Here is a 15385-nt window from a genome sequence, read left to right as displayed (position 1 = left end):
AAACACGTTCCTTATTCTTACAAATACATGATTTTTAAATGTTTATTTTTTAATTTTACTTAAAGTTCTAAATTATCCATGTAAAATCATTAAAAACACTATTTCATGTAAGGATTTTTTAAGCGGAAATTTGTATTGAAATGAAATAGCGCAAAGTAATTTACTTTTTCAAAAATAAAGGCAAGAAACTGAATATAATATATAATTTTTAATTTTTTTTGCTCTCATTTTCGTTTTCTTTTTCATTACTTGTCTTAATTTCAGTTCCAACGAGCCCCTCAAACTGTTATAAATTCCCTCTTATGCCATAAAATTATTAATTATATTAATTTACAATTGACCCCTGAAAATTATTTACATTTTTACCCCTGAAAATTAATATTGATTACACTATTTAGTCGATTTTTTCAAAATATTGGAAAAATCAACAAGATCTTTTTAATAATATATATAAAATTATAGTTATTTATTTAATAAGAAATATTTCAATTTAAATTATCGAATAACACAATTTATAAACAATTTAAATGTGATTGCAAAATAGTTTTTTATTACAATGAAACGATTTTGTCATTAGATAGTACCATTACAAATAAGTTAAAATTTTGATTCGATATTATAATGGGATTAATTTGATATATCAATAAATATATGGGGTTAAATTGGCATTAACCTAGAGTTAAGGGTTAATTAGAAATTCACCATACGTACATATTCATCGGGGGAGGCGCAGCAAAGATTGAAACTTGGCGGTCGCTCTGTTGTCTCCGACCCAAACTGTGGCCAACAAAGCACACTAAATTTCCCACGTAAGTCTCTGTTGACGTATTCATATTCTTTGAATTTTTAACCAACCAAGAAAAAGGATCCTTCATCGAAGTTTTGTGGGCAGTTTGAATTTGGTCGAATGAGGTTCAAACAGCCTCCAATTTTTTGGCTTGCGTCCATGGTACGTAGCTGGGGTTTAAGTTCAAGATTCTTTCCTTCACTTCTTACCCTGTTTTGGGATCTTGGTGAATTGCACTTTTGTGGATGAATTTGAAGAGGTTGAAAGTGGGTGACGTTGCTTGAGATAAAGAAAACTAGGGATGTGAGGTAGAAAGACTGGCGGAGTAAATTTAGAGGTGTGAGATCCATGGTAGGGACTCAAGTTCGTGTATAACGAATTCTAACATCGCTCCAGATGATTTGAGAAGTTGTGGAGTGGGAGAACTAGAGAAGAGATTATGGAAATAATGTGGTGATTTCATTTAATGCTCTCTAATTGATACAAGAACAGAGTTTTTATAACACCTTTCTTCGTTTCTAATAACTAGCAAACTAACTATTGATGTTAATTTCTTATTTAGCAACTAACTAAAAAATGTTTTTGATGATATTCATGCATTGTTGTCTATGATAATGGTGCATTGGTCAAAGCAAATTTAAAAGAGAGTGGCATTTCTCCACCACTGCCAGACATATATTTGTTGAAGAGTTGATAAGTAGCTAAAGTAAAATGGGTTTGATGGGTTGAAGCATCTATGTGGCAGTGATAGCTAGAATGTTTCAATTTCGTGAAGTCATGTGATCATTAGTCAGTTCATACATAATGTCCGCTCTTTTCATTTTCATTGATATTGCGGAAACAAGGTATTAAATCTTTTAACACTGTATGCCACTTATCATCCTGTCTGTAAGGTAGCCTTTATTTGTTGGATTCAATCAGGCAAGACTTACGTTTTGGTTCTATACCGATTCGTCTATCTCAACAGTTTGTTGTTATCAACTAGATCAGCAGTCATATGTACCATGTTCTTTCTTAGTATATCTTACACTGTCAAGTTTGGCATCCTCTCGTGTCATTTGAGCTTTGACTAAAATATGTAGGTATATTAAACAGCAAGCAGTAGCAAGTAAAGGGTGGCTTTGTCTGCTCGACATACTTGTTTGGTTCTTTAACTCCTGTTCATTCTGCTTTCCTGAAATGCATTGCCAGATTGCCGTCAAACTTAATTTACTGAATCCGTTGAAATCAAAGAAATACATTTCTATCATAAGCACCTGAGTCATAGAGAATCTATAATGGTTGCTGCTCGGTACCCTCCCCCATGGTTCAGGTGGTCTTCTTTTGAGCTTTGAACTATGTTATGTTTAGTAGGTCTGTGATTGGTTGTGTGTAGTATATTGACTGTTTTATCTGATATCCAGTGTCGCTCCAATGATGGACTGCACAAACAACTACTACAGAACTTTGGCCCGCTTCTTAACGAAACATGCATGGCTGTACACTGAAATGATTGCGGCAGAAACCATAGTATTTCAGAAGGGAGATTTGGTAATTATTTCTGTAAATTGTTTCTCTTTCGTTTTTTTCCATTAGAAGGAAACTGCATTGTTTCTGCAAATGCAGAGGCACTTGGATCGGTTTTCTATTGATTCAAAAATTTCAAAACATTTTCGAAATTGTGTTAGGTAAGAAATTATGACAAGTTGGTATGATGCTCGTCATTTTTTTCTTTTTTGTCATGAGCGAGAGTTTTTAGATTCTTTTGGTGATGCGTAGTTTCGAGGAACATTGAGATGAGATTGTTAGAGAAAGTTGAACTAGAAAATAGTGAAAGTTGATCATAAAAGTTGACAAACACCACGAGCTGCTACTCTTTTGAGTAACTAAATATCCACTAGCAAAGCCAAGCGTACAGGTCCATTAGTTTCGCCATCAAGAAAAGTTTTGGGAACTAGGAATGTTTTGAGAAGCTGTTTTACATAATTGATAATTGTTATGATGCTCTGGGTCTCGGTTTCTATTACTGTACTGGGATTTTTGTGGATGAATATGCATAAATTGCGAAACAAGATTGATTCCGATGTTTTCAAAAAGTGTCGAATGCAAAATTGCATAGGAAGCTTATTAAACTGGTTTTATTCCTTTTCTTTTCTTCTTTTAAAAAAAATGTTTTATCCTTTTGTTTTCACACTCTACGGTTTTGAACTTCCCATAGTTCCCTAAGTATGTATGTACGGACCTTGCTTTCCAATGTGTCTCTGTAGTTGACAAAATTTAAATGAGCACTAACTTTTTTCTTGTCATTTGAAAGGTTTGAATTCGAGATGTGTATAAAAGTTTAAATACAATCCTCATTAACTATTATGACACTGCGCACGATGTTAAAATTCTTGTTTATCAAAATCTAATGGATATAAAATATCTATTTATGGTCCAGTTTATAATATTCTAGTTATTTTCTTGAGATCTATAATTGCTGGCAATTGAGGATCATTTTGGGTTCTAGGCCTTGTGTTAGGAGTTATGAATTGTCAGAAAGAGAAAAGAAATACGGTTTGTTGTTAACTTCTAAAATAATAGCAGGAAAAAGAAAGGGACACTAACAGCGTAGTTTTTACGGTAACTTCTCAAAAGAAATTAGTGATTTCTTAAATTGGTATTGTTTTTGTATGTCTTAATATCATGCTATTATGTGATGGGATGATTTATCATGTCAATGTGCTAGAAAATTGATTTAAGATTACAAATCATGTCTAAACTGTTAGTGGAAGGGAAAAATTTATTCTTGCATCTGATAAAGAAGCTAGATGAGAGACTTATATATGTTTTCAGATACTGTATATTGTCTACTTTTGCATTATTGAATGACTTATTTTTCCTTTTATACTTGTTTAATTTTTTCGCATTACATGCATGCTATTAGCTATGTGCATGCTTATGAAGAATATTTCTTATGAATGCGGCTGGATGCTTTTTAATTTGAAGTGGTGTATCTTGTGTACTCAGTATGACATGTGTCTGATATGTTCATGTTAGTGTGTCATCTGATATCCTTGATTTCTGCATAACTGCCAGGACAAGTTCTTGGCATTTGGTCCTGAGCAACATCCTATAGCGCTCCAAATTGGCGGAAATGATTTGGATAACCTTGCTAAGGCAACTCAACTTGCAAATTCTTATGGATATGATGAGATTAATCTCAAGTAAGTGCCTTAGATCTGGGCTTCCTTTCTATGTTTACTATTTTTTATATTCCTTTTATCTAGTGAGACATTTGCTTCACAGCTGCGGATGCCCTAGCTCAAGGGTTGCTGGAAAAGGGTGTTTCGGGGTGCGTCTTATGCTTGATCCAAAGGTGTGTATAGTGGTGCTCGACTTGAATAAGATAGTACAGTATCAGAATGAGTTCTGATTTTCTCATACTGTCGTTTACGAGGGAAGTTTGTTGCCAATGCTATGTCAGTCATTGCTGCTAACACAGATGTTCCCGTAAGTGTGAAATGCCGAATCGGTGTTGATGACCATGATTCATATAATGAACTGTGTAAGTTCTTACGATGCTTTCTTACAGACATTCAAATTTTGAATTGTTCTTGTCTTTTAATTTTTGCCTGGCTAATAGGGTTATGGACTTACTGGATTGCTGTTCATACATTTACAGTTACTGATGTACACATAACTCTACTCTCTTTTGTCTATCTAAGAATACTCGGAATATGTTTTCTTGGACTGATCGGTTTCGACAATTTAACCACGTTTTAAATTGTGAAAAGCACATTAATTAACATTTTAAATCAAATTATCAGAACGCAAGTACTGCAGAATCTTACCCTTTTTTTAAAATTATTCATTGATCAATTGTTGTTATATTTCACACTTCTCATATAATTACTTTACAATATCTAATTGTTATGGACCTTCAATTTCTACAATTTATATACAAACACAATTTGAAATTTTTTGTAGCAAATACTGCGAAATCTTGAATGTGGACGACAGATTGTGGCAATATTGCTTACCCGTTACTTCTGAATAGCCGTACTTGTATAGATTGTGGCAATATGTACAGATTTACGGGTTCCTGGATGTGCCTGCTAATCACTCTTTACTGCAATTCTTTTTCTTATCGTAATTTGTCGTCTTCCCATTTATTTAATCGATCATTCTAGTTTTAAGCACGCAGGCTTGTGATGCCTTCAGTAAATGCCCCCCCTTGTCATTTTTGAAGCATCCTTATTTGACATATGTATAGCCTTTTTTAAGTTTTCATTTTTATTGTTCTTTCATAATCTTGTAGTAATGATTGGACAATCTAACCATGTTCTTGTGTTGTTAAATCTATAACCCATGTCTTCACTGTTCTGATCGCGCATTCTTCACTTTCATTTTATCTGGAAAAGGCTATTTTGCTTGTGAAAGTTATTTTCTTAGGTTTCAAAGAATGCCACATTTTAATTTATTTTTATGTCCTAGACTGACTTGATTCTTGTGATACTCATTCAGTCATTCTGCATCATATCTAGGATCCCATGCTCAAAACTGGATCAGGTTTGTCCCATACAACTGACCATTTTCCTTCTTCTGCAGGTGATTTCATTTATAAGGTCTCATCTCAGTCACCAACAAAGCATTTCATAATACACTCCAGGAAGGCATTACTAAATGGAATCACCCCCAAAGAAAATAGATCTATCCCACCCTTGAAGTATGAATTTAGTGTATTGCATATTTGTTATCATCTCTTTGATCTGTCTATTTAAATGACATTTCTATCTGCGATTGTTTTAGTTTTTTTCCTTTCTAAATGAGTTTTTTTTTTTTTTGTCATTTTACACTTGGCTCAATATATGCAGATATGAATACTACTATGCTCTTCTGCGGGACTTTCCAGACTTGCAGTTTACTATCAATGGTGGCATAAATACCATTAGTGAGGTAATCACCTAACATAATAAAGGTGTTATGAAATGGAATTTTAATAACCTTGGTAGTTTTTGATAACCTAACAGAACCATGTCTTTACTTTTTCCTGAAAGAATTTGTAAAATTCTCCACTGAATGCCATTTAGTCGTGGTTTCAGTGGGCTGGGTAATGAGTTTTAGACAAGTTTCTTTTGAATTAGATATCTGGGGTTAACTACTACACCTATCAGTGTGCGCTTAAGTGCAAAGTGCAGCGAAGCACACTGCGTGTACCAGGGGCGGAGCTAGAATTTTGATTCAGTGTAGGCTATGATATGCTATAAGTAATAAAACAAAAAAATCTTTTAATCATAAAACATCACAAAATAACTACCTTACAATTGTTCTTTTCGAGTCTTCATATTTTGAAACCTTTGTACAATAGATTCATTATCAACGGTGAGAAATATATCTTTCTCTACATAGACAATGAGACTATCATTCATCCAATCATCACTCATTCGATTGCGCAACCTGTCTTTCACAATTCTCATGGCAGAAAACACCCTCTCTACTGTCGCCGTTGCAACCGGTAGAATTAATGCCAATGTCAAAAGCTTATAAACCAATGGGTACACCATATTTTTCTTTGACATAACTAACTTCTCTGAAAGATCACCAAGTCCTTTCAATCCTTGAAATGCTTTGTTAGAACGCATATCACATATATAAGTTTCAAGTTGATCATCAAGTGTGAGGAGATCAAATCTTGAAAAATCTTGTGGATAAAATTCAGCTAGTTGCATCAATTTTTTCTTGTCAAAAGCATAAAACAAGTTTTGTGGACACAAACAAGCTACACAAAGGAGTAACTTTGTACCTGCCTCTGAGAAACGATCATTTAACTCTTGAAGTTGCATGTCGATAACACCATAGAATAAATCCACACGATAATGATGCAAATTTGTCACTTCTGGTGGATTACGATGGGGACGACCACGTGGTGTCCAACGTGTGAACATATCATCCATTTTGAGAACATCAATGTAATGTTGCTCACAAAACCAGTGAACCTTTTCTAAAAATGAATCCCAACCATCATCTCTCATTTTTTGGAGTCGATGTTTGCATATTTGTACCAAATCCATTGCATTCACAATATCCTGATCTTTTTTTTGCAATGCTGTCGACAATTCACTCGAAATTCCTAAGACATGTTTCATCAAGTGTAGATTGAATGCAAAATCAAATGAAAGTACTGACTCCAATAAATTATATGCTTCAGTTTTTTGATCAGGAGAACTGGAATCATCTTCTGAAATTATTTCAAGCACATCAACGACAGCAGAGAACATGGAAATCAAGCTTATCAAAGAATTGTAATGTGACCCCCAACGTGTATCCCCAGCACGTTGAAGGGTAGTTTCTTGATTAAGTCCCCGGCCACTTGAAATCTCACCCCTCTCCAATGACTCGACAATAAAATCTGAATGTTTCTCTCGAAGAAGATCAGAACGTTTGCAAGATGCTCCAACAACATTTAACACATCACCAACAACACGAAAGAAATTAGAAATCGGAAGATTTTTCTTGGCCACAGCTATAAGAGCTAGTTGAAGCTGATGGGCAAAACAATGTATGTAAAATGCACATGGGTTCTCCTTTAAAATGAGTGCTTTTAAACCATTAAATTTAAACTGCATATTACTTGCTCCATCAAAACCTTGTCCTCTCAACTTAGACATGCTCAAATTATATCTAGAAAACATCTTATCAGTAGCAGCTTTAAGTGAGAGTGATGTAGTACTGGTAACATGTTCAATCCCGATAAAGCGTTCATTTACATGTCCACTACTATCCACATAACGGATAACAACTGACATTTGCTCTTTTGTTGAAACATCACGAGATTCATCAACTAAAATAGAGAACAATGAATCACCAACATCTCTGATAATAACATTAATCGTTTCAGTGGCACAAGCACTCACTATGTCCTTCTGAATATCAGGTGATGTCAACTTGCAATTTTTAGGAGCATTTTTCAATATCACATCATTAATCTCTTTATTATGAGCACCTAAAAATTCTAATTGGATAAGAAAGTTACCTGGATTAAGAGAACTTTCAGTTTCATCGTGACCTCGAAATGAATGTCCTTGTCGCAACAAAACTCTAATACAATCAATTGAAGCATTGAGACGGATACGATAATCATTCCTCATTTGCTTTGACTGTTTGTGCAAAACTGATTGAATGTGCTCATCTTGATTCATCAAAGTTTCACAATTCATTCGAGCTTTATGATGTTCGCTGTCATGCTGGCCAACATGAATATTTAACCTATCTTTACACTTCCAATTTGTGAATCCTTCATTAACAAAAGCCTCCCCTCCCGCTTGTTTTCCCTTAGCTGTCTTGAAGAGATAACAATACAAACAATATGCGGCATCTTTTTCTACACTATACTCCAACCAATCACCAAATTCATTAAACCATGAAGGATTGAACCGTCTACATTGGCTTACTCCAAATTTTCTTTTTGGAAATTCATAGCCTGAAGGTTGACATGGACCTTTTTGCAAATATGCCCTTCGAACTTGATCTCTAATATTAACATTATATTCACAAATTGGAGTCCTAAGTCCAGGATCTGCCAGGTAGTTGTGAGAAATCAAATTCTTCAACCCTAACATCTCCAATGCTTTGTACTTCTGGTTCTGGATCTTTTCTTTTAAAAAATCTATGCATTGTAAATATTGATTTCCTGATAAAATAAAAAAAAATGTTTACACAGCTTTATATATTTACACAGCTTTTCCACAGAATAAATGTTTACACAGCTTTTCCACATAATAAAATTTGTGCATTAGTTTTGTTATTTGGAAATTGTCAAATTGGGTTGGACTTTGCCTTCAACTATAAAAAAGGCCAACACTAGATTCTCCCAAAATTAAATGTATAAGTGAAATCCTAATTTATATCACCACAAAACAATAATCATGTAAGAAAATCAATCTGTCGATAAACAAACAATGATATTCTAAAAAAACACTTACCGAAACTCACAGATCTGCGTCGATTAGAACGTTACTCTGAAATTTAAAATCGGGTCTAGTAAAATCACACGACAAATGCAAAAACAGAGATGGGGTTTGCCGTTTGTTGTCTGCCACTTTGGAGATGGGAGAGCCGAGAATGAGAGCCTGGCCATATTTGATTCAATAATCGTGATAATTGATGGGTAACGAGCCTGGCCACATTTGATTCAGCAAGTTCTTTTTAGAAGGCTTTTAAAAAAATGGCCCACCTATATTTATAAATACTATTAATTTTTTGGCCCACATTATAAATACTAGTAAATTTTTTTGGCCCAGTGTGGGCAGCAGCCCACACTGGGCCTTAATAAGCTTCGCCCCTGGCGTGTACCCAAGACTCAAGTTCACAGCTTCCATGAAGCACGCGCTTTTGTGTTCTTTTGCACTTCGAAGAAAAGCTGCCTTATTTTAGAATAAATTTCTGATAGAGGAGAAATCACCCTGTAAAAGTATGATTTCTTATTTGTTTATTTAAAAAAAGGAGTAGAGGAAACCCTAACATCGCATCATATTTGCCCCGCGTCGCCTCGGCCCTTGCATTGAAATATTGATATTTGGAAGATAATGATTTCAATATCTGTCCGGACCGGTGCAAGGGCCCACCAGAGAAAATGCAACACATGCTCTTGAGCCCTTTCTGTACACTCCTCCCCTGGGGGGAAGAATCTGGGGACAAAACGTATTTGATATCTCATGTTTCAGATTTTAAAAGAAAAATGATTTATTTTTATTTTTTAAAATATTTTATCTTTTGCACTTTATTTCCATAAAGCGTGCGCTTCGCACTTAAAGGCCCAGGACGCTTGAGTGCTTTAATGCGCCTTGCGCTTTTAATTACATTGCACCTAACCAAGTAATAAATTGAAACATGTAGTTTTTTTTAACATACAAGGGATTAATTGTATGTAATAAAAGAAAACTAGAGTTATTACAATAATAAGAAATATTGTTGAGACAGCCTATATCATGCATTTTTTTAAAAAGGTATCAAACGGCATAAAATAATCGATGGTGTTGTTGATCAATTAAGTTGGAAAGATGAGACTCATTAAGCTTATATATATTAAACTTATTATGAGAGGATGTACACTTGTACCCCTTGTCTTCCATATTTGTTGACAGTTAAAGTTTTAGGTAATTGCAGCACGAAAGGAAGGAGCCCAAGGAGTCATGATTGGACGTGCAGCCTACAATAAGTATATCATATATGTGCTTTATACGAGTTCCTTTGTTTTTGCACTGCTTTTATAATGTACATTTTGTTGATCTGCCAGTTCAAGTTTTTCTTTACCTGTTTGGGGTGGGGTGCCGACTCATCGTTCAGCTTTTAATTCTTATGAATGATAACCACCGTAGAAAGTTTGATTAGATAGTGTCTCCAGTCAGTCGACGATGCAGCATTTGTTAGTGGAGAAGTTAAACTTTTTATAGAAGAACATTTGGTTGACTGATTAGAATCAACTGTATCTGTTAGACACAAAATTTACTTCAGTAAATAAGTTTATTGTTTAGGAATCAAAATCTGGTTACGGGCAATGCAGCGTTCTATTTCTTTTCTTTTAAGTCGATGAGACAAATGAGATATTTGGAAAACAAGAATGTTTTTGCTCCTGGTTCTTAGATTATAATGGTAATCAAACATTGGCATTGGTGTTAGCATTAAGATATCAATAAAAATTATTTAAAAGTAGGTGAGAGAAATTACATCTCAATAAAAATAAAATTTTGTTGTTAAAGATACCTTTTGGAATGCTCATTGTGCATCATCATCATCATAATCATCATAAGACATTTCTGTTTGTTGTGGGGTTGACTACATGAATATTACTTTTCCAAAGTAAACGATTTTCCCATATGTTATCTCTTAAACTAAGATCTAAGATATTCTCCTTATCCACTTTCATCCAAGTTTTCAATGGTCTACCCGTCCTATTCCTTCCATTAACCTGCCAATCTAAGATATGTCGGATTGAGGTCGTGTTTGGTCTCCTCTTCACATGAACAAACTGTGTTAGACATTTCTCACTAATTTTATCCTCAATGAGGACTACACCTAAATAGCTCATAATCATTTCGTTCTTAGTTCTACCATTGCTCGTTTTGCCACACATCCATCTTAGCATACACATCTCTGCTACCGCTATCTTATGCATATGTAATGGCCTAACACTCCGAGCCATAAAGCATAGCTAGTCAAACAATAGTCTTATAACGTTTACTTTTTGTTGTAGATTGCACCGAAGCAATCTCGATCATGGCAATAATATAGTAAAAATACAGAATAAAACAATCAATAAAAACACAGATTTACATGGTTTGCCCAATATGGATTACGTCCACGGAGGTACTGCAAATCTTTAATATTGGGATAAATATTACAAGTGTATACAGAACACCCAATCTCTCACAATCACAACCCAGAGTATAACCGATAAAATATTTTTTCTAACTCACACGAGAGAACCTCTCAACACTCAAAGAAAAAACCTTTTGCTATCTTTATTTAAGGATGCTTTGAAAAATTCCGATGGGATGATTAAATTGAGAAAGAGGGAGCTCTATTATAGAGCTTCTCCTGCATGTGAAAGCTTCTACCACAACTTTATTTTTCTTCAGTCAATTGAAACGTGCCAATCATTTCACAATTTGCAGCTTGCCATATTTAGAATTCAAGCTGCCACCACCAACCATCACAAATTCTTGTGACAAATTGTCAATATCTCCAACATTTCTCCCATTTGGAGAGTTGATTTAAATCATGCTCAACACCATCAATGCAACAACTCATATCTCCTCATTCAGTCATTTGTAGATGAAGTCCAACTGAAGTAAAACACAACTTTAGTTTGTCAATGATCACAGACAGCCTTTGTGAGTATATCGCCTGGATTCTTACTTCCAAGAATCTTTTCAAGCATCAAAACTCCATCTTCTAGTATTGATCTAATGAAATGGCACCGAACCTGCATATGTTTTGTCCTAGCATGATAAACATGATTTTTTGATAAATGAATAGCACTCTGACTGTCACAGTGTAACGTGTTATTTTCAAGCTTCTAACCCAATTCCTCCAGAAAAGATCTCAACCGTATCATCTTCTTGCTAGCTTCTGTAACTGCAATGTGCTCAGCCTCAGTAGTCGAAAATGCGACTATCTTCTGTAACTTAGACACATAGTATCAAGTGTACTTTTTCTGCCATCCACGTCACCACCCATGTCGGCATCGACAAACCTTGTAAGGCCATATTTGACCTCCTGGAGCATAAAGATAAACTTGCAATACCTTTCAAGTACCTGAGAATTCATTTAATTACTTCCCAGTGTTGTTTTCCCAGATTGCTCATAAACCTACTCACAACTCCCACTGCATGTGCTTTGTCTTGTCTCGTGCACACCATTGCATCCATGAGACTTTCGACAGTTGAAATGTAAGGAACCTTGTTTACATAAGTTTGCTCCTACTTCTTTGATGGTGATTTTGCTATGGTTACTTTAAAATGACTAGCCAAATGAGTACTCACATGTTTAACTTCATCCATATTAAATCTGCTAACCATATTTTTCACGTACTCTTTTTGAGATATAACTATTCCATTCATCCGATCCCTTAGGATCCTCCCTGCAAGGATTTGCTTTGCAGCATCCAAATCCTTCATAACAAATTTTTTTGATTACTCTTTCTTGAGTTTATCAATCTCTTCCAGACAAACTCCTACTATCAACATATCAACTACATATAGTAGTAGAACGATATAATAACAATCAAACTTGTTCACTAACAAAAGTGTTCAGCCAGACACCTCAAGAAACTATTTTACTTATAAACTATCAAACTTCTTGTACCTTGTTTGAGACCGTATAAGCTCTTCTGAAGTTTGCACAATGTTCTCTCTTTTCCTTGTACTTCAAATCCCTGTGGCTATTTCATTTAAATTTCTTCATCTAAGTCACCATGAAACAACACTATCTTTACATCTAACTGCTCCAGATGTTAATCTTCTTTTTCACTAATCTGAGTATACTAATACACCAACTTGTTATGTATTGTCTTTTGTCTTGCGGAAGTTCTGTTAATTCTCACGTCTGATTGAATGACAGTGGATCCATCTCATTTTCCATGGCTAATTCCCACTTGGTAGAATCATCATTTTGCACACCTTTCCCTGTCGGCAAACTATAGTGAAGTGCAGGGGAGTATCTCTCAGGTGGTCTAATTGTTTTCGAAGATCTCCTGAGTTCAATCACTGAAGTTTGTAAAGTCATCATTTTGTGTAGTTGCTTCTTCATCTTTCTGGTTACTGCTTTTCGATTCATTCACAGAAATATCTGTCAATGACACTTAATCAGTCTTCAGCTCCAATGCTTGACTTGTCCTTGTAAAATACTTGTTAATTGAAGATTCATATCTGCTCCGAATGATCTTCCGTTTTTGGTCATCCCAGAAACGATAACCAAACTCATTATTTTTGTAATTGGCAAAAAACACTTCTTTTATCTCGGATCAAGTTTTTTTTGCTAGCTGAATCATTATGAACATATGATTAACATTCAAACATTTTCAAGTGTAATTACACTTGAAGTGTTGAAATTGGAGGCAGTAAACATAATTTATCAAACTATCATTTTTACCTATTTGCTTATATGTTATTACTTGAGTTGTAGAGATTGAGGGTAGTCTTGGTATCGTAGTGTTGTACATTTTGTTTACCGAACTAATTTTTATCAGTACCACCCTCTAGTAGAATGTAAAAGATGAATTCAAGAAGGTGGTATCCTAAATGGTTCCCATAAAATTATTCGCTTTTGTTTACCCCTCCCACTCCCTTCGACATTTTGACTGAAAGATGAACTTTCTTACAGTCCATGGAATGTTTTGGCCCATGTTGACAGTGCAATTTATGGTGCACCTCCAAGCAATATAACTCGGCGACAGGTTGGCCTTTTATTTCTTTTGCTATAGTTCTTTGCATAAACACATATTCCTTACCCATATCTGCTCGGTTTTCTGTAGGTTCTTGAAAAATACCAGATTTATGGTGATTCGGTCTTGCGATATTATGATCCTAAACCTAATCCTCGGGAAGTTATGAAAGTACGTGAACTTTTCTTCCTGTCTTGTCCCTTCATTCTTCTTGCCTCCGTCCTTTCAGAAGACGTATTGAAAAAGGGGGAAAAATATTCATCTTGTCCGCAGTCTTTACTCGTATTGCTTTCTTGATTACATTATTAATTAATATTCTATAAAGGATGATTTATATATGTTAGTTTGGCATGCTCGTTGTTCGTTTAACAATACCTGAAAATACATGCAGCCTTTCCTTGGTTTTTTCCATTCTGCGCCTGGAAATGTTCTATGGAAGCGCAAAGCTGATGCTGCTTTTCTGAAATTCACTGTAAGTCATACAGCATCAAAAATAAGATGCTTATAATTTTCAGTACTTTTCTTATCTTAAAATTTTATAACATGGCTTTTATTTGCACTCAGGATAGGGGAAGTCGTTCTTGGTTATTTAAGTTAAAGTGCATTTTATGTACTAATTTCCTTGCACGATTTATGAATCTGTTGAACCGATAGGCTCGATTACCTGTTAATTGTTATTATCCTTTGATTCCTGCGTCTGCCTCGATATCTTTTTCGTAATTCTACTACATGGTTCGGGATGACTAATGAATCAATATTTCTCATAGTCTTCTGAATCTTGCAGACAATGAAATCATTTTTCGAGGAGACGCTAGTTGCTATTCCTGATTATGTATTAGATTCACCTCTTACAGAGACACCGCTGTGCTATTCGGATACTTTTGCTAATTCCAAGTCACGGTTACCTCCTCCATATTCAATTAGAGAAGAGATGTTGTATCCCTAGTTTTACCTGTTTCATATTTTACTTCCCTTTTTTGAGTTTCCAGTTATCTCCTTCAAAGTTTCAGATAAAAAAAGGTCCATCCCATGTAGCAGAATATTCATATATTTTGATCTTGATGATTAAATTATATACTCGACATTAAATGCTCCATTTTTGTGCAAGGCGCAGAAAAATGCATTGAGACGCATGTCCTGATTGCAAAGTCATTTTTATTTGCTTGTATATTTTTTGAATATTCATCGGTTTTCAATGTTTTTTCCATTTTCCCCAAATCTCTGGACCCATCAGAGTGTGAGAAAAAATCCAGATAAATCCTAATCTATTCTGCCGTGATTTCTTCAACTACATCCCAATTTCTCCTATTTTTATACTTTCATTTACCGCCATTGAAATGCACTCTTCCTTTTGTTTTTTGTTTTGTGGGACAGATGAGCCAAGGTTCGATCTCTTTCTTCTTTTCCTTTCCTTTTGCTGGGTCCTTGCTGTTCAATTGTTTTTACCTTTTTTGGCTTGAATGTCTTGTGGGATTTTGATGATTTCCATTTTAGGAAATGTTATATTAACCAAATCAAATAAAGGAATTAGAACATATCAATAACTAACTGCACAAAAGGGTTGGTTTTCTGCTGTTTTCTTGAAATTTGAATTGTTTTTCAATTCCTTCTTGAAGTCGTAGGAGTGTCAGGATTCCTACCGAACACTGATAAGTAACAAAATTTAACAAATCAAAATTCCACAAGAGCAGTTA

At 34.8% G+C, this 15385-nt stretch overlaps 2 protein-coding genes across 9 annotated transcripts; one reads left to right on the top strand and one right to left on the bottom strand.

Annotated features, from left to right (window-relative positions):
* The first annotated feature begins 693 nt into the window (after window positions 1–693).
* LOC140811426 (uncharacterized) lies at window positions 694–14787 on the top strand. Of its 8 annotated transcripts, none has more exons than XM_073169287.1 (14): window positions 721–809; window positions 893–949; window positions 1979–2099; window positions 2191–2317; window positions 3845–3972; window positions 4055–4124; window positions 4211–4313; window positions 5357–5474; window positions 5623–5704; window positions 9904–9965; window positions 13631–13703; window positions 13782–13862; window positions 14083–14163; window positions 14476–14787. In XM_073169287.1, exons 3-14 carry the CDS (start codon window positions 2065–2067, stop codon window positions 14635–14637), a joined length of 1122 nt encoding a protein of 373 aa, XP_073025388.1. In that variant the 5' UTR covers window positions 721–809; window positions 893–949; window positions 1979–2064; the 3' UTR covers window positions 14638–14787. The 8 variants fall into 8 exon arrangements, with proteins under 8 accessions (XP_073025387.1, XP_073025383.1, XP_073025388.1 ...); XM_073169284.1 differs by having other exon boundaries at window positions 734–809; window positions 1870–2099; XM_073169286.1 differs by lacking the exon at window positions 893–949 and having other exon boundaries at window positions 694–809.
* On the bottom strand, window positions 5970–8367 carry LOC140812292 (uncharacterized). Its single transcript, XM_073170523.1, has one exon. It carries the CDS (start codon window positions 8365–8367, stop codon window positions 6067–6069), a length of 2301 nt encoding a protein of 766 aa, XP_073026624.1. The 3' UTR covers window positions 5970–6066.
* Window positions 14788–15385: the final 598 nt, after the last annotated feature.

The sequence above is a fragment of the Primulina eburnea genome, chromosome 14 (genome assembly GCF_022965805.1).
Source record: "Primulina eburnea isolate SZY01 chromosome 14, ASM2296580v1, whole genome shotgun sequence".
NCBI lineage: Eukaryota > Viridiplantae > Streptophyta > Magnoliopsida > Lamiales > Gesneriaceae > Primulina > Primulina eburnea.
The sequence above is the reverse complement of the archived record's forward strand: the minus strand, read 5'-3'. Positions and strand labels throughout refer to the sequence as shown.

Bases quoted from the DNA above. Each gene is read 5' to 3' on its own strand.
- LOC140811426 (XM_073169286.1), top strand. From the start codon at position 2,065: ATGGTTGCTGCTCGGTACCCTCCCCCATGGTTCAG. The intron at 3,973-4,054 runs GTAAGTGCCTTA...TTTGCTTCACAG, and splicing joins TATGATGAGATTAATCTCAA to CTGCGGATGCCCTAGCTCAA. The intron at 4,125-4,210 runs GTGTGTATAGTG...TTACGAGGGAAG, and splicing joins GTCTTATGCTTGATCCAAAG to TTTGTTGCCAATGCTATGTC.
- LOC140812292 (XM_073170523.1), bottom strand. From the start codon at position 8,367: ATGTTAGGGTTGAAGAATTTGATTTCTCACAACTACCTGGCAGATCCT.